General features: G+C 38.3%; 1 protein-coding gene across 1 annotated transcript in view; it reads right to left on the bottom strand.

Annotated features, from left to right (window-relative positions):
- Positions 1-2,862: 2,862 nt before the first annotated feature.
- LOC127417022 (spondin-1-like) overlaps positions 2,863-18,589 on the bottom strand; it is a 313,995-nt gene continuing 298,268 nt past the window's right edge. Inside the window, exons 12-16 of the mRNA XM_051656706.1 lie at positions 17,207-17,377; positions 16,436-16,603; positions 15,372-15,536; positions 14,438-14,701; positions 2,863-8,188 (exon numbers count right to left, since the gene is read on the bottom strand). Coding sequence (XP_051512666.1) covers positions 8,025-8,188; positions 14,438-14,701; positions 15,372-15,536; positions 16,436-16,603; positions 17,207-17,377 — 932 coding nt within the window. The 3' untranslated portion in view covers positions 2,863-8,024. The remainder of the gene's footprint in view (positions 8,189-14,437; positions 14,702-15,371; positions 15,537-16,435; positions 16,604-17,206; positions 17,378-18,589) is intronic.

Here is an 18,589-nt window from a genome sequence, read left to right as displayed (position 1 = left end):
GTCTGGTTCATCCTTGGGAGAAATTTCCAAACACCTGAAGGTGCCACGTTCATCTGTACAAACAATAGTATGCAAGTATAAACACTATAGGACCACGCAGCCATCATACCACTCAGGAAGGAGGCGCATTCTGTCTCCTAGAGATGAATGTAGTTTGGTGCGAAAAGTGCAAATCAATCCCAAAACAATAGCAAAGGAATTTGTGAAGATGCTGAATGAAACAGGTAGACAAGTATCTATATCCACAGTAAAATGAGTCCTATATTGAAATAACCTGAAAATCTGCTCAGCAAGGAAGAAGCAACTGCTCCAAAACCGGCATAAAAAAGCCAGACTACAGCTTGCAAGTGCACATGGGGACAAAGATCTTATTTTTTGGAGAAATGTCCTCTGGTCTAATTAAACAAAAATTGAACTGTTTGGCCATAATGACCATCATTATGTTTGGAGGAAAAAGGGTGAGGCTTGCAAGCTGAAGAACACCATCCCAACCAAGCATGGGGGTGGCAGCATCATGTTGTGGGGGTGCTTTGCTGCAGGAGGGACTGGTGCAATTCACAAAATAGATGGCATCACGAGGAAGGAAAATTATGTGTATATATTGAAGCAACATCTCAAGACATCAGCCAGGAATTTAAAGCTCAGTCGCAAATGGGTCTTCCAAATGGACAACGACCCCAGGAATACCTCCAAAGTTGTGGCAAAATGGCTTAAGGACAACAAAGTCAAGGTATTGGAGTGGCCATCACAAAGCCCTGACCTCAATCCGATAGAACATTTGTGGGCAGAACTGAAAAAGCATGTGCAAGCAAGGAGGCCTACAAACCTGACTCAGTTACATCAGTTCTGTCTGGATGAATGGGCCAAAATTCCAGCAACTTATTGTGAGAAGCTTGAGGAAGGCTACCCAAAATGTTTGACCCAAGTTAAACAATTTAAAGGCAATGCTACCAAATACTAACAAAGTGTATGTAAACTTATGACCCACTGGCAATGTAATGAAAGAAATAAAAGCTGAAATAAATAATTCTCTCTAATATTATTCTGACATTTCACATTCTTAAAATAAAGTAGTGATCCTAACTGACCTAAGACAGGGAATGAATGTTTTCTACGATTAAATGTCAGGAATTGTGAAATACATGTATTTGGCTAAGGTGTATGGAAACTTCTGACTTCAACTGTATATATATATATATATATATATATATATATATATAAAGCACAAATAATCAGGAAATTAATTAGGCACTTTGTCACATTTCCTTTTATTGTAAAGGTGAAATATTCCAAAAATATGAATCATGTCAGAGGAGCAACAAGACTACAAAACATCTACACAAGACTTCGGTAAGAATAATTTCCCATCCATAAATGCAAGAAGGGTGATAAAACAAAAACAATTGAAAATCTATTGAATTAAAAATATAGTTGAATAGCAACTACATGTTACATTGGGGAACAAATTCATAATAGATTTGTGGGTCGTAGACAGCATTTGTTTTAAACATGACACATAGAAAATCCTGGAATTGCTGGTTATATGTGCTTTTCGTTCAGGAATAAAACACATAAAAAACATCAAAATCATAAAGAATCATCACAGGAGACAACAGTTCCATTAATTACTTGAATTGGCTTCTGGCCATTATTATTACAAGTCATCAACAAGTTTACAATAATCTTGCAAAATTAATTCAAAGTAGAGTTGTTTTGCATACATAGCAACACAACTGTGCAAAGAACATGTTCAAATCAAACATATTACCATCTCTTAGGATCGATTTACAAAAGGAGTGAACATTGTTCAGTATCTTTACAGCAAATGATTAACATCATCAATGACTGGGGCCTGGTCAAAAGAGTCAAAGACTATTTAACTGCATATGTAAAATCAAAAACAAATGTTTGTGCCAAAAGAGATTTCAACCATGAAAACCAAAAGTCAGATTTCAACAACTTTGTATAACACTGTGTAACAATTTATTATTTTGTTTGTTCCTGGGTAGTATTATTTCCTAATTGCTTATGCCTCAAAAGTATAGAAAATGGCTATTATTCTCCACTAACTTTGCTTTTGTGACCAGGACAGTGATATTTTGAAATTTACCTATTTCCAATGAGAAAATGGGCAAATTTGTCTTTCCATTCACATAAAGTCAGAAAAAAACAACATATGAATACAAATTAACATTTATTTATACTAAAGTAATATTCAAAGCAGTGCTGCTCTATAATGGTAACAAGTACCCGTCTCTTCCCCTGGCTCACTCAGTGCACCTCAAAGAGGATTACAACAACATCAAGACCTTGCTGGACGCCTTAAAGTATGATGAGTACGGCTGGGAGGTCATAGGAGACTTCAAAATGGTGGCATTCCTGATGGGTCTCCAAGGTGGTTTTACCAAGTTTCCCTGCTATCTTTGCCATTGGGACAGCAGGGACACCAAGGCGCACTACCACAGGCGGGACTGGCCACAGCGGACCGAGTTCTCTGTGGGGAGGAACAACGTCAAGTGGGAGCCACTCGTGGATCCCCGGAAGATGCTGATGCCACCACTGCACATCAAATTGAGCCTTATGAAACAATTTGTCAGACCTCTAGATAAGGAGTCAGCAGCCTTCAAGTACCTTCAAGACTTCTTCCCTAAGCTGTCTGAGGCAAAGGTCAATGTCTTCATCTGACCACAGATCAAGAAGGATTTTGGATTCATATGTTGTTTTTTTCTGACTTTATGTGAACGAAAAGACACAAATTCGCCCGTTTTCTCATTGGAAATAGGTAAATTTCAAAATATCACTGTCCTGGTCACAAAAGCAAAGTTTGTGGGGAATAATATCCATTTTCTATACTTTTGAGGCATAAGCAATTAAGAAATAACACTTACTACCCAGGAACAAAAATTGTGTTACATAGTGTAATCATATGTATTTATTTTTTTTATCATATGTAAGTTATTATCCCTGCTTATATTTTTTTATTTTTTTATTTTAAAGACACGCACTACCGGTCAAAAGTTTTGAAACACTTGACTGAAATGTTTCTCTTTATCTTAAAAATCTTTTGATCTGAAGGCGTATGCTTAAATGTTTGAAATTAGTTTTGTAGACAAAAATATAATTGTGCCACCATATTAATTTATTTAATTATAATCTAAAATGTAATTTAAAAAAAAACATTTTTTCTGGAATTGATGACTTGGACCAAATAATAAAGAAAAGCAGCCAATAAGTGCCCAACATAGATGGGAACTCCTTCAATACTGTTTAAAAAGCATCCCAGGGTGATACCTCAAGAAGTTGGTTGAGAAAATGTCAAGAGTACATGTCTACAAATTCTAGGCAAAGGGTGACTACTTTGAAGATGCTAAAATATAACACAGTTTTGATTTATTCTGGATTTTGTTTAGTCACAACATAATTCCCATAGATCCATTTATGTTATTCCATAGTTTTGATGACTTTACTATTATTCTAAAATGTGAAGAAAAAAATTATAATAAAGAATGAGTGTGTTTCAAAACTTTTGACCAGTAGTGTAGTTAGTGCTACAGTGACCCCAGAATGTTTTTGGACAATTAAAGGAATAGGTCACCCAAAAATGAAAATTATCTCATCATTTACTCACACTCATGCCATTCCAGATGTGTATGACTTATTTTTCTAATGCTGAACACAAACAAAGATTTTTAGAAAAAGATTTAGAATGTTTTTTAATTTAATTTTTTTTAAAAATTTGTTTTACAATAAATGTCCACATTTACTTTCACTTTCACATTAATCTTGGTGATTTGCATTCTTTGTGCATATCGCCACCTACTGGGCAGGGGGTATGTATACAGTACTGTATATTAAATCTTAGTTTGTGTTCAGCAGAAGAAAGACAGTCATACACATCTTGGATGGCATTAGGTTGAGTAAATGATGAGAATATTTTCGTTTTTGGTAGAACTACTGTATTCCTTTAAGGAACACTTAAAAATATCTGAATGTCATTGCATTAGATAACAAAATCTATGAGCAAGTGGCAAATATTTTCATGAAAGTTCATGCAAGTACTCTTTTCAAGCAAAAAAAAAAAAAAAAAAAAAAAAAAGGTATCGTATTGTGACATGTTGTGGTTGTCAGACTTTAGTGGAACATGTCCATAGTTAATGTGATGAACTCCACCTGTGGTAACTCGGCTAGAACACCTGTGTGAATTTTAGGAGAACTGACTTCATTCATCCACTTAAATCACCTTGACACCAGTTGATTAACTGCAAAAATGGCACAGAAAACGTCTCGGATACTCGCATAACCATAGTTCTCTGAAAGGAGGGAATGAGATGCTGCGTTAGAAGCTGACGCTATGGGAGCACCCTAGGGTGCACTGACTTTGAAACCCTATACCATCATGGCAATTTGATTAGCTGGTAACGCTTGGCACTTTGCCTCTGCTGATGTCATCATGGGCATATAAGATGAAGCCCAGCGCTACACCATCAGGATTTTCCAAATGAAGGGAAGGAGAGCGGATCTCTCATCCCAAAACACTGAAAAATCAGTAGCTGCAGCACAGCTTCGCAGTGTCTTGTGTGAGTAACTGATACATTCCTTTTTAAAAAAAGTTACTTGACTGCATCACAAGCTTACGGTATGGGAGCCGCATACCATAATGCCGTAGCACTGATGTGAAATGCTTACTAGCCATTGCAGTGTAGTCAAAGCATTTATTTAGCCACCCCTTCATATTGAGAATTAGGAAGGAAAGTGGGAACAATAAACCAACGGCTCCATGCCAAGACAGAGACACTATAGAGACTAGATATCTTAACACATCTTCCTGGATAGAAGGAAGGAGGGTTACAGATATTAACCAATTAGTCAGTGATTAACCCTCTTCCACTGTGAATATTTGGGAGGGAAGATACATGCAGGTTGTAAAACCTGGAAAAGGTTTAGAGGAAGCCCAACTATGTCTTTTATTGACACACCATTTGCCCATGCCCTGGATGAGGCCATTCTCCTGGTAGAATGAGCTTTTTTGCCCATGGGAAATTGTATCCCTTGTGAGCGTACGCAATAGCATCCACGACCAGTGGGAAATTATTTGCTTGGAGACGGCTAAATGCTTTAAGTGACCTCCAAATAGTTGTTCTGATACCCTGAATTGACTCGTCCAGTTCATGTAAACGCTAAATGCCCTAACAGGGCAGACCTTAGCCTCATCTGACTCAAAAGGGGGAGGAGATAATGCCTGCAGGGTAACAACCTGATCCCCTAAAGGTGGTTGCCAGTACTTTGGGCACACAACCCTCTCCTTTGACTGGCCTGATCTGAACTCTAAGCACGAGTCATTGACCAATAGGGCCTGAAGGTCCCCAACATGTTGACTGATGCCGAAGCAAATAACAGCACACTCTTCAGTGAGAGTATGCAAAAGCTAGTGGCTCAAACGGGGAACTGTAAGCGCATCTAATACTAGTGCTAAGTCCTAGAATGGGACAGTAGTGGGGTGAGAAGGTCTCAGACATCTGGCACCACGCAAGACTTTATTGACCAGAGGGTGTTTGCCTACCAACAAGCCCTCAATGATGTCATGAGTAGCCACTATGGCAGCAACATATCCTTTGAAAGTGGATGGAGTGAGGCCTGCATCCAAACGCTATTAGAAATGAGAGTATTGTCTGCACAGGGCAATGCTTTGGGTCCTCACCCCAGAAAGAGCACCAATCAGCAAAGAGTCGACCACTTTATGGCATACAGCTGCCTCGTTGAGGGGGCCCTGGCCTGCAGTATAGTGCTTAACACCGGTTGCGACAGCCCTATTGTGTCAAACGAGCCCCATTTAGAGGCTGTACAAGCAGCCTCCATAGCTCTGGCCTAGGATGCCAGTTTGTGTCCTCAGCCTGCAAGATCAGATATGCCCTCAAAAGGAATTTCCCATGGGGAAACATCTTGCAGCTCTACCATATCTGGGAGCCAGTGGCTGTTGGGCCATTTCAGCACAACTAGTAACACTGCTTCATTGGCATCCTGTTTCTTGCACAATACTTGATGTAGCTAAGGCATCCAAGCCTAGAGGAGCTTGCACTGTTATGGAGTACCAGAAGTACAATGCATGGTCTCCGTGGTGCAAACACGTTGGCTACCCCAAATACCTCCCAAATTCTCTGAACTGACTGGGGGTGGAGTCTCAATTTCCCCTTCTCCAAAGAAGAATTCGGTTTGCCAGCTTCAGCGTTGGGCTCGACCGTACTCCTCCTTGGCGATTCAATTACACCAAAATGGCTGTGCTGTCTGAACGGATCAGGACGTAAGACACCTATCCATCTGATCAAAAGGCTTTACGAGTCAAGAGGATGGCTAGCAGTTCCAGGCACTTTATGTGCCACAATGTTTGTGCATCTGTCTAGGTCCCAAATGCCGGACGTGTCACCAGCCAACAAATTGGCATAATGGTATAGGGTTTCAAAGTCAAAGCTTCTGACGAGGTGTCGAAGATACCTTATTGAATGGGAAGTTATGTTTGTTTCAGAGAACATGAAGCATAATTTTGTTTGCAGATGCCACTTGGTTTGATATTTTATAATCTAATGCAAAGAAAGTCATTAATTTTACATGTGGCGAAAGTGTCTACATTCTTTTTAGGGCCATTGTATAGTAGCATGTACATACAGAGTACAACAATCTGGTTCTGGAAGTAAATGGTTGGTTCATGGCTTAGAAGCTGGTTGGCTTGGTTCATGGCTTAAGATTTTTACGAAAATCCTATAGAAAACATGAATGGGAAAAATACTTCCGGAACCAGGGCAGAACTCTATTTAAGATATGTTTATGGATTTAAATAAAACATATAGTTCTTGAAGGTATCAGAACTAACAGAAGAGTAGTGTTTAGGTGCAAGTAAACAATTTGTGCAAGATATAACATTCAAATTAAAATAAAATGCAAAAAACATCTTGACATTTATGGTCAATTAAACATTGCACATTGCTTGAATTAATTGTTTCTATGCACCTAAATGTAGCTCTTCTCCTCACTTTGATTTCAGATAATCTTAAAATGAGTCCTAGCAAGTAATTTGTCTGTCCACACAGAAAACGAACAACCACACAAGTACAGCCAATTAGAACATATTTGATGATTAATATACAGCTCTGTGTTTTTTGGACCAGTGAGTCTATCACAGTGGGTGGGGCTACCCAGTGTCACGTCTCAGAAATAGAAACCAAGCAACTGACAAAATGTCCTGTCGCTCTTGCATATCGTTAAACTCCATTTACTTGAAAGAGATGGCTTGTAGAGCGTCTCACCTAGTTAGGACACGTTGTGTAGTTTTTTACATCTGACATTTGTTTATGAGTGACCAATGTGATTTCAGAACTCATTACAAAAAATATAATTTCTGTTGGAGGAATGCTATTTTCTTTGTATGTTTGAGTGCCCTTACAAAAATCTAGAGTTCTGGAAAACTATCCGCAAACTTGCCGCAAATTTGCCACTCATTATTTTCACATGCAAATGAGCTTGTGGTTTGCTGTCAATGTTGTGGTGAACCTGCAGCAACCCTTTGGCAACTATAAAGAGTTTGCCGCAAGTTTCCTGCAAAGCTCATTTGCATGTAAAATAATCAGTGGCGAATGTGCAGCAAGTTTGTGGCAAATTTTTGTAAGGGTGTGTGTGCGTGTTTGGAGAATTTTGTTTTGCTTTTAATTTCTGAACACATTAATCTTTAATATGCCATGGTGCTCCTTGTGAAAAATCAATGTTCAAAGAACTGTTCTTCAAAGCTCCTCGAAGGTCTGTTATGCTCAAATATTAATGCATATTAATACATCTGAATTGGTCCAGTACATTGCAACTCCCTCTTGGTTTCATGTTTTGTTTACAGGCTAGTCAGGGCCTGGGTCACTACAAATTCTAGAAAATTAAAATAACAGACTGGCTGTTGAAGCTTGCCAACACCAACTAGAGTCCATTCAATTACTGCAAGTTTGTCACAATCTGTATCAGACCCCATGTGCCCGGTAAGAGCAGCTCTAGCAGGGATGAACATTGCAGGCCCGAATCTCTTTGCGGTCCTTGCAGCCGGTCAGTTGTGTGATCGTGAATCTCTTGTTGGCTGCCATCAACCTTTCCTGAATTCCACCACCACACAGCTTAGTGCAGTCAGTCCATCCAGACCAAGGCCTCATTCTGCATCCTTTAGCAACAAGTTTAGACAGGTTACAACTGCTTTTAGTGAAAGTGTGAACCTATGATGCTAATTTTTTTTAAGGGAGCATCTGAGCTTGTAGTGGAGTTGTTAAAGACTCCATGTAATCACAATTGGAGTTTTGTGGCTTTTAGGTCATATCTGTAAATTTTGAAGCCAAAATTAACTTGTAGATAATATTCACATTTAAAATTTACACTCTCTAGTCAGAGAAAACGGACTAAAATTTTGATGATGCACAATTATTTTTGTCCAATCAAATGCTCTCTAGAATCTATTGGCTATTAAAAAAAAAAAGTTCTAAGTCCTTGGATATGCCCTGCCCAAATGTATAGTTTTAACAGGATATACATCAACACTTTCCTTTGAAATATGAACATTAAAGTACATAAATATTATTAATTGTGCATGATTTTGTAAATCTATTATTTATATTATGTTTAAAACACATTTGGTCATGCGTAATTTATTATTAGTTAAAAAAAAAAAAAGAAATACTTGTGATACATAATATTGACCCTGCTAACTGAACACATTCACATTATTTCAAGTATTTGTAATATAAGTCAAATGTTTAAAAGGAAGTGACATTGTCTTAATGTTCTGAACACTATGGGCAGATGAAGAGTAAATTCTCTCATTCTTTTTCTATATCTTCAGTGATAATGTGATCTTTACAGAGGAGGTACTGGTCAAAGTTCAACCCTGTTAGATAAATTAAAGATGCAATTTAGTGAATGCTTAGTTGCATCAGCATATACATAATAGCTAGCCATATTTTGCGTGTTTGCTACTTATATGCTAAAAGTAAACTACTAACTGTGTTAGTATCGACATCTGTAGGGGCAGCATTTTGATGCTAATTTTATAACGGAGGCCAATGATCATCAGTAGCGGGGGCGTTACGATGCTGATTTACTAATGGAGGGCCTTGATGTCTGTAGTGGGGAAGTTATGATGCTAATTTAATTACCAAGGGCATTGGCATCTGTAGTGGTGACATTTTGATGCTAATTTACTAACGGAGGGTCACACGCTGCTGCCGTGTGTGTTTATGTTTGTGTCTTTAAGTTTTCATTAAACATTATTTTGACTGCTTAGCCGGTTCCCGCCTCCTCCTTGACCATTTTACACTGTAGTTGTAATGTTATGACGCTGATTTACTAATGGAGATCATCACCATCTGTAGTGGAAAGTTCTGATGCTAATTTACTAACGGAGAGCATCTGTAGTGCCGCTAATATGATGCTAGTTCACTAATAGAGAGCATCTGCATTTGTAGTGGCAACATTATGATGCTAATTTACTTTCCGAGAGCATCGGCGTCTGTAGTTGCAACATTATGATGCTAATTTTCAAATGGAGGACATTGGCATCTGTTGTGGCAACGTTATGGTGTTAATTTACAAACAGAGAGCATCAGCACCTGTAGTGGCAATGTTTTGATGCAAATTTACTAACAGAGGGCGTCATGGACTGTAGACTCAACGTTATGATGCTCATTAACTAACAGAGGGCATCAACATCTGTAAAGGCACAAGTATGATGCTAATTTACTAATGGAGAGCATCTTTGACTGTAGTAGTGAAGCTATGATGCTAATTTACAACAGAAAGCATAGATGTCTGTAGTGGTGACATTATGATGCTATTTTACTAATGGAGGACATCGGCGTCTGTAGGAGCCACATTATGATACTAAATTATTAACGGGAGGGCATCAGTATCTGTAGTGGCGACTTTATGATACTAATGTTGTAAAGCAGGTCATCAATTTTTGTAACGACAATGATATGATGCTCATTTAATAACAAAGGGCACCGACATCTGTAGTGGTGACGTTATGATGCTGATTTTCTAACAAAGGGCATTGCCGGTCTGTTGTGATGGGTCTTTGGTGGAGACGTTATAATGCAAATTTACTAATGGAGGGCATCGGCCGTCTGTAATGGCAACATTATGATGGTAATTTACTTACAGCACAGAGGGCATCAGCATTTGTAGCTACAATGTTATGATGCTAATTTACAAACGTATCTGTATCAGCATCTGTAGTGGAGACGTTATGATGCTAATTTACTAACCGAGAGCATTGGCATCTGTCGTGGTGCCGTTATGATGATAATTTGCTAACAACAGGCATTGATGTCTGTAGTGGCAACTAGGGATGCACCGATACCACTTTTTCTCTTCCGATTCCGATTCCTGAAATCTCAGTATCGGCTGATACCGATTCTGATCTGATACCAGTGTTGTTTTTTTCATAATCAGTTTGGAATATCTATACTTCACTGTGTGAATTTGGGGGTACTCTTTTATATGTGAATAAACACAAACCTCTAACTACATGTTGTAGGATGACCCCCTTGGATGGTCTAGGATGAGTAGAGCTGGGCGAAGTTCTAGCGCACTGCCCCTTTAAAAGCGCGGGGATTTCCTCCACTTCCGTGTTTCTCTTCTGTATTCAGTGTTGGCATGCAGGTAGCATTCAAGCATGTTACCAGGTACCATGTGTGCGTTAAGCAACTCATGTTTTGGCGTGGCCCTGTACAAGATTAAAATCTTCTACATTTGGGTGTGGGTCTGATGGTTGTGCCAGCCACAGCGTGGTTTTGGCATAATCTAGATTGAGCCGTTAAGTGTGGTGCACTGCCATCAGATGTTCAATTGATTGTGTTACAGAAAGCTGCTTTGCTGCTGTGCTAAATACATCATTTTCATTGCGGCTTGCCGTGGCATGGTGCTGCGAGAGTGGGGATTCCCTTCCTACGTCATAACTTTGGGATTCCCCTGGTGAATTTGAGCGCTGCACATAATATTGAGACTAAAGACCCTGACTCCCTCAGTTAGTAAATTTGCATCATAATGTTGCTTCTACAGATGCCGTTGTCCTCCATTAGTAAAACAGCATCATAATGTCACCACTACAGGCGCCTATGCTTTCTGTTAGTAAATTAGCATCATAGCTTCACTACTACAGTCAAAGATGCTCTCCATTAGTAAATTAGTAGGGATGTGCCCGAAGCCAAATACCTTATTCGGAAAGGCACGAATGACTTCAAAATTAATAATGGATTCATCCAAATAATATAAAAAAATACTTGTATGACTGATTTTCCAATAGGCACAAGGATAAAATGACATTTTATATAAACATATACAAAACTACAATGAATCTGTGCAGTCAATATTTCTAAAGTGTAAACCTTATGAATGAAAATGTGCACATTGTGATTTCAGATCGGATGGGCGTGGTCTCGACTCCGTTTGTGATCTCTGTAAACTGTGCATGTCTGGAGCTTATCAAGTGTAACATTAAGATATGACATCATATACACTTTCCACTTCTTTAAAATGTAGAAAATGAAGGTGGCGACAAGCACCCAATATACCCCGTTAGGTGACCATCAATAAACCACATATAAAAAATGAAAAGAAACAATACGCAAACAACATTTTCTACATCCAACAGAATTATAAATTGCCTTTACCTTTGGGATAATTCAATGTGTTGTTTATTTTTTGGTTTATCACTGTTGTTTCTTTGATTTTGATTTTATTTTGAGTAATTTTTTGGTGTGAGTTTAAATTAATCCCTGGTCTTTATCAAGTCAAATTGGTTTGAGTGTTTTTTTTTTTTTTCATTGAGTCATTCCCTGCAGCTATTAATAGTATCTGTTTTAGAGACCCTCGTTGGTGTTAAAATATCCTCAATAGTGTGACCTGAATTGTTTTGTGAATGTGTCTTGAGTTGTTTTCTTTCCGATAAAAAAATAAATAAATAAAAATACTATAATAAAGAGGATAAACGGTAGTACACCTCTCTGCTTGTTCCTTTCATTTAGTTGAAAGGCCTTTATCTGAGTATTTGATAGGTTAATAGATCTAGTGTCTGGGCTGTTATTCATAGTGGACTTTGCCCACTCACATATACATTATTTCAATATAAATGTACAGCCTATTAAGAAAAACTTTATTGTCCACTTTTCATTCACAGTTTTTGGAACCCAGTCAGTTTTATAATATAAGAGCAACATATTTCAATTGTGCACCTTTAACTTTTAAACCCTCTGGCTTTTATTTTGATGGTTGGAAGACTCCAGTTGTCCTGCAAGTGTCTGTATGTGGGCTAGTTCACAGTAGTTTAATTCGCTTCTTATTAAAAAACGGCTGAAATGCTCCTCCGATGCCATTCGAAATGCATGTTATAAGTGAACTGAACTATTGAGCATCTACATCTGAGATGTTGTTCGTGTGGAGTGCTCACATATTGCACCACCGCTCTGAGAGCTCGAGCGCATCACTAGCCTGTGCGTGCTATGTATGTTTCAACAGAGCTGTGCCATTCACTAACACGCTGTGCATGCATACTATATATTTACTTATAAAGCATAGCCTTTTGTGATTAAAAAAGCTATCGCATGTCTTCAAGTGGCTTTGAATAAAATGCATGAGTCATATGGACTACTTAAAGGTGCTGTAAGCGATTTTAGCATTCTGAAGCTTTCAAGTGACTGAGCCGTTGAATTAGCCACGCCCCCTCATTCCAAAACCCCACCCTCTAAAGCTAATATTGACACCAAAACTTAGCAAAAGAGCAGCATTTTTTTGTTCCTGTGGCTGTCAAATTCAACAGTGGCACAATAGTGCCCTCAACAGACAAACAGTATAAATCATAGCCTCAATGATCCACTTTAAATGAGAACGAGCAAAATGATTGACAGGTGAAACATTTTTGTTTGCTGTTTACAAAGTCTACAGCTGTCACAGAGACTGATGAGATATCTCAGGACACTTATTTCATTAATAGTTTTAAGGGCGTAGGACCATTTTTGGCATTCTTTTCCATGAACAAAATCGCTAACAGCACCTTTAAATGGTGCTTTTATGATTCTTTCATGTCATTTTTGGAGCTTGACAGCAACAAACTTGACTAACACACAATATCGGATTTGGATCAAGCTTGTCGAACTGACACTGATCCAGGTATTGGATCGGTGCATCCCTAGTGGAAATGGTGTGATGCTAATTTACAAATGGAGGGTATCTGCATCTGTAGTGGTGATGTCACGATGCTAATTTACTAATGAAAAGCATCGGCAGAACCCTTCTAGCAAGGGGAGACTACAAGCTTAGCATAAAATAGCATAACACGGCGGTCCCATAGACATTCTATGGCCGGTAAACTAGTGAGGAGACAAAAGGCCATTTTGTTTTAATGGATGTCTATGGAGGAGATGCATCAGTATGCTGAATAAACTGCTTTTGAGAGGAAACAGCTCATAACGTAATAAACTGACTGAAGGTTGTTTTCTCAGTAAATAAAGGAATCTCTGACATCGGCGTCTGTCGTGGCGACATTACGATGATAATTTACTAATGGAGGGCATCGGCATCTGAACACAGATGTGATGTATGTAGTTGTGATTTTATGATGCTGATTTACTAATAGAGTGCATCAGTTATGCTAAGAATGTGAGTTATAGGGATAACTGAGATACCTGTGATGGAGTTAAAGGGATAGTTCACCCAAAAATGAACATTCACTCATCGTTCACTCATGCCATTTCAGATGTGTATGACTGTCTTTCTTCTGCTCAACACAAATGAAGATTTTTAGAAGAATATTTTAGCTCTGTAAGTTCGTATAATGCAAGTGTATGGGTTCCAAAAATCCGATGTTCCAAAAAGCACGTAAATCAGCATAAAAGTAATCCATAAGACTCCAGTGTTTTAATCCATATTTTCTGAAGAAATATGATAGTTGTGCGTGAGAAACAGATAAATATTTAAGTCCCTTTTTGCTAAAAAAAATATTCTCCCTGCCTAGTAGGGGCAATATGCATGAAGAATGTGAATTGCCAAAAACACAATAAAAAGAATGTGAAAGTGATCTGTTTCTCATCCACACCTATAATATTGCTTCTGGAGACATTGATTTAACCATTGGAGTCTTATGGATTACTTTTATCCTGACATATGTGATTTTTTGGAGCTTCAAAATTGTGGCACCCATTCACTTGTATTGTATGGACCAAAAGAGCTTAAATATTTTTCTACAAATCTTAATTTGAGTTCAGCAGATAAAAGAAAGTCACATCACATCTGGGATGGCATTAGGGTGAGTAAATGATGGGAGAATTTACATTTTTTGGGTGAACTATCCCTTTAATGATGAAGACTCAGAGTCAAGTTCAATGACAAATACAATGATTAAGAGATAACAGAGCATATTCACCTGCGAGCTCATCTATGGTCTCCTCCCTCCCCTGTTTGTTCCTCCCCTTCTTGCGGTCCTCTTTGTGTCTTTTCCGCTCGTCACTTTTGGCATTTTGGTTACACTTCCTGATCTTGCATCTCTTTCTCTGTACGGTCTCGGGGCACGGATCTCCTCCAAACTGAGGCTCCAGGGTTATGATGCGTGTGCGGATCATGTGACCCTTACCACAGGACTTATTACACTCTGACCACTCGGACCACTCTGACATCATACAGTCCGTCGCTATAAAATGAAGAAATAAAGACTACTCAGGAGAAATATTACATCATATATCAATGAAAAGGAATTTATAATAAATCATTTAAAGACTTGGTGTTCAACTGCGTAATTACTAGATTTTAAATAGGATAACTGCTGACACAAATACAGGCAGTTAAAACTGACAATTAAACTTCAGGTTATACATTTTTGCTAAATAACAATAAGCAAATTGAAATGGTCAAACTTTGAAGAATATATTACATTTATATTACTATATCAATCACAATCTTCACTGACACCATTTGCCAACAATTGACTACCAAGTACAATAACTTGCAAAAATAAAATAAAATAAATAAAGTGGAAAACTCATTGGTTGTGGTGGACATTATGCCACAACTGTATATTGTGTAAATACTGATTTAAATCATTTACACACATTTCATGTTGAAATGTGTATATATTTTATTTTTTTGGTTTATCTTAGTTCAATAATAATAATAATATTAATAATATTTTCATGATGGATTTTCTTATTTTAAGATAGAAGGTCTGGGACAAGGGTAAAACAATAAAATCTATGCATTTGTAAAGTAGCAAAAATAATTCATGAAGATGTGGCAAAAGTTTCTAAAACAGGAAACAACTATTTGTATATTGTGTATCTAAACAGAGAGTATGTGTAACTCACGGCACTCTGGCAGCATGCATTTCTCCAACTGGTCCAGCTCCTCGCTGCATTCTCCCAGCTCTACAGGTGATTTGAGCATGCGCTGACGTGTCCGAGTGCCTTTACCACACGTTACGCTGCAATCGCTCCAGTCTGACCACGGAGACAGTAAACACGGGATTGTATCTATAAACACAAACAACTCAACATCAAAAACTGAGCTTTAACTTGGGGTTTTCAATAGCATGAGACCAATCTTACAGAGATGTAAATTATGTCTAACTGATATATTTTTAGATCTTAAATTCAATTAATAAATAATTTACCATTTAAGTGGAATGCAAAAACCTTCAGAGAGCCTTGAAGTGTTCTGTGTGAGAATATATTAATGTGGATGTGTATTCTGTATGAATTTGTTAAAGGGATAGTTTACACAAAAATGAAAATTCTCTCATTATTTACTCACACTCATGATATCCCAGGTGTGTATGACTTTCTTTCTTCACCAGAACACATTTGAAGAAAAATAGAAAAATATCTCAGCTCAGTAGGTCCTTAAAATACAAGTGAATGGAGATTTCTCTTTTGAAGCTCCAAAAATCACAGACAGTCAGCATAAATTTCATCTATACAACACCAGCAGTTAAATTAATGTCTTCTAAAGAGACATGATCACTTTTGATGTGAAAAAGATAAATATTTATGTTTGTTTTTTCTTACTCTAATTCATGCTTCCAGTTGGCAGCGGTATGCGCATTGACAGTAAAGAAAGTCATACACACCTGGGATATTATGAGGTTGAGTAAATAATGAGAGAATTTTCATTTTGGGGTGAACTATCCCTTTAATGTGGGTGTGTATGTACAGTATGTCTATGTTAAAGTGGGTGTATGTGTGTGAATATTTTAATGTGGACTTGTGTTCTGTGAGGAAACATATAAATGCTGGTGTGTTTTCACTAAATATTTAAATATGTATTGATGCTATATTCACATCAGATTGTGAATATGTTAATGTTGGCATAAATTCTGTGTATGAAAATTAATATTGTTGGTGAATATATTAAGGTGTGTGTTTGCACTTACGGCATTCTGGCATCATACACTTCTCTACCTCCACCACCTGAGTCACACAAATAGAGCCATCAGATGGGGGCATTTTCACCATGCGCTCCCGGCGTTTCATGCCAAGCCCACAGGTGGCGCTGCAGGCATCCCATTCACCCCATTCAGTAACCAGGCAACTGCTAGGAGCTACACAGGCGAAAACACATACAGATGACTGGAGCTGAGAGTATGACAGTAGAAGCACCAAATCATTACCAAATTTAGTTTAATGATAACGTATAAACCTTTTAAGACAGACCTACCATTAGCTCTAAGGTGTTAAGTGATGACATGATTCTGTAGAAACCATAAGTCTGAATGATTTCAACTTCATAAAAAAAAAAAAAAAAAAAAAAAAAAAAGGAATATCCAGATTCCTGGTTGGAACTACATTACCCATAATCCCAAGGAGAGATCCACCAATCAAAGGAGTCACTGTTACATACAGTGGAAAAGGAAATTGTGGCAAAAAATCTTTGAAATCCCCATGGAGTGAGGATGGGAAATGAATGGGGAAAAAACACTTCCAGAACCAAGGCTGTTTAAAAAGGGAGCAGTCACTAATGGGCTTTATTGGATATAGAGTGTTTTTGACAGGAAGTTTGATTTGTTCACTGCACAATTTTAATGTCATTAATCACAGAAACTATGATTAATACCAATGAGTCATTTGAATTATAACTGTAAAAATATTAATGTGCTAAATATTTTAATCAATCTTGTTGTGTCCAGTAGGTGAATGATACTCACAGCAGTCCTCGTTGACAGTGCAGGGCTCCGTCTCTTCAGTGGGGTGTGTGCAAGCAAAGCCATCGTCTGGAAACTGTTTTACATAGCGCTTCCTAGAATGCACGCCTGCTCCACATGACATGCTGCAAGGCGACCACGTGATCCATTCTGACATCATGCATGTAGAAGCATCTGTACAAATCAAGGATACTTTGTTATACGTTTACAAGGATGCTTTTTGTATACGTTATATATGGTGATAGTTGTTTTGGAACATGACACTGGTGGAGAAATGAGGTCAATCCATTTTATGGTGGTCAAGATGGGTTTTTTTTGTTTTGTTTTTTGGAACATGGTAGCTATTTTCTAGCTGGTCCAAACTGGTCATTAGCTGGTCATTAGTTGGTTTAAGTTACTAAACTTAACCAGGCTGACCTGGCAAACCTTCTTGTTCAAGGGCCCTTGACCAAGCTGGTTTCTAGCTGGTCCAAATTGGTCATTAGTTGGTCCAAGCTGGTTTAGGTAGGTGGGGACTTGCTGGTAGACCATTTTGGTCAAGGGCCCAACTTGAAAAAAAAAAAAAAAATCTTGTCACATCAACTTAGGCTGGTCAAGCTCGCTTATGGAACAACTGGTTTCTAGCTGGTCCAAACTGGCCATTATCAGATCCAAGCTGGTTTAGGTTTGTGGGAAGTTGGTTTAAGTTTGTAGGGACCAGGGTGATCTGGCAAACCATCTTGGCCAAGGGCCATTAGTTTTTAGCTGGTCCACGCTGGTTTAGGTTGGTGGGAACCAAGCTAAGCTGGTCATTTTGGTCAAGAGCCCTACTGAAAAAAAAATTATGTCACACCAATTTTAAGTTGCTCAAGTTGTTTTTGGGGACATGATAGCTGGTTTCTTTCTGCCCCAAACTAGCTGCTCAAAGCTGTTTTAGATTGGTGGGGAAATGACCAAGCTGATAGACCAAATTGGTGAAAGGTCCTACTGGAAAAATCATGTCATACTATCTCAGGGTGGTCAAGTTTGGAACAAGGTAGCTGGTTTCTAACAGGTTTAAAATGGTCATTAGCTGGTCCAAGCTTCTTTAGGTTGGTGAGGACCTGGCTAAGCTGGTAGTCTATCTTGGTCAAAGGCCCTAGTGGAAAATCATGTCATACCATCTTAGGGTGGTCAAGCCAGTTTTTGGAACATGGTAGCTAGTTTCTAGCTGATCCAAACTGGTCATTAGCTGATTCATACTGGTTTAGGTTGGTGGGGACATGGCTAAGTTGGTACATCTATGTCAAGGGCCCTACTGGAAAAGTCATGTCACACCAACTTAAGCTTGGTCAAGCTGGGTTTTGGAACATGGTAGCTGGCTTCGAGGTGGTCCAAAAATGGCCATTAGCTGGTCCAACCTGGTTT

Source organism: Myxocyprinus asiaticus, chromosome 26 (assembly GCF_019703515.2).
Source record: "Myxocyprinus asiaticus isolate MX2 ecotype Aquarium Trade chromosome 26, UBuf_Myxa_2, whole genome shotgun sequence".
NCBI lineage: Eukaryota > Metazoa > Chordata > Actinopteri > Cypriniformes > Catostomidae > Myxocyprinus > Myxocyprinus asiaticus.
Note: the sequence above shows the minus strand (reverse complement) of the source record. Positions and strands in the feature narration are given on the sequence as shown.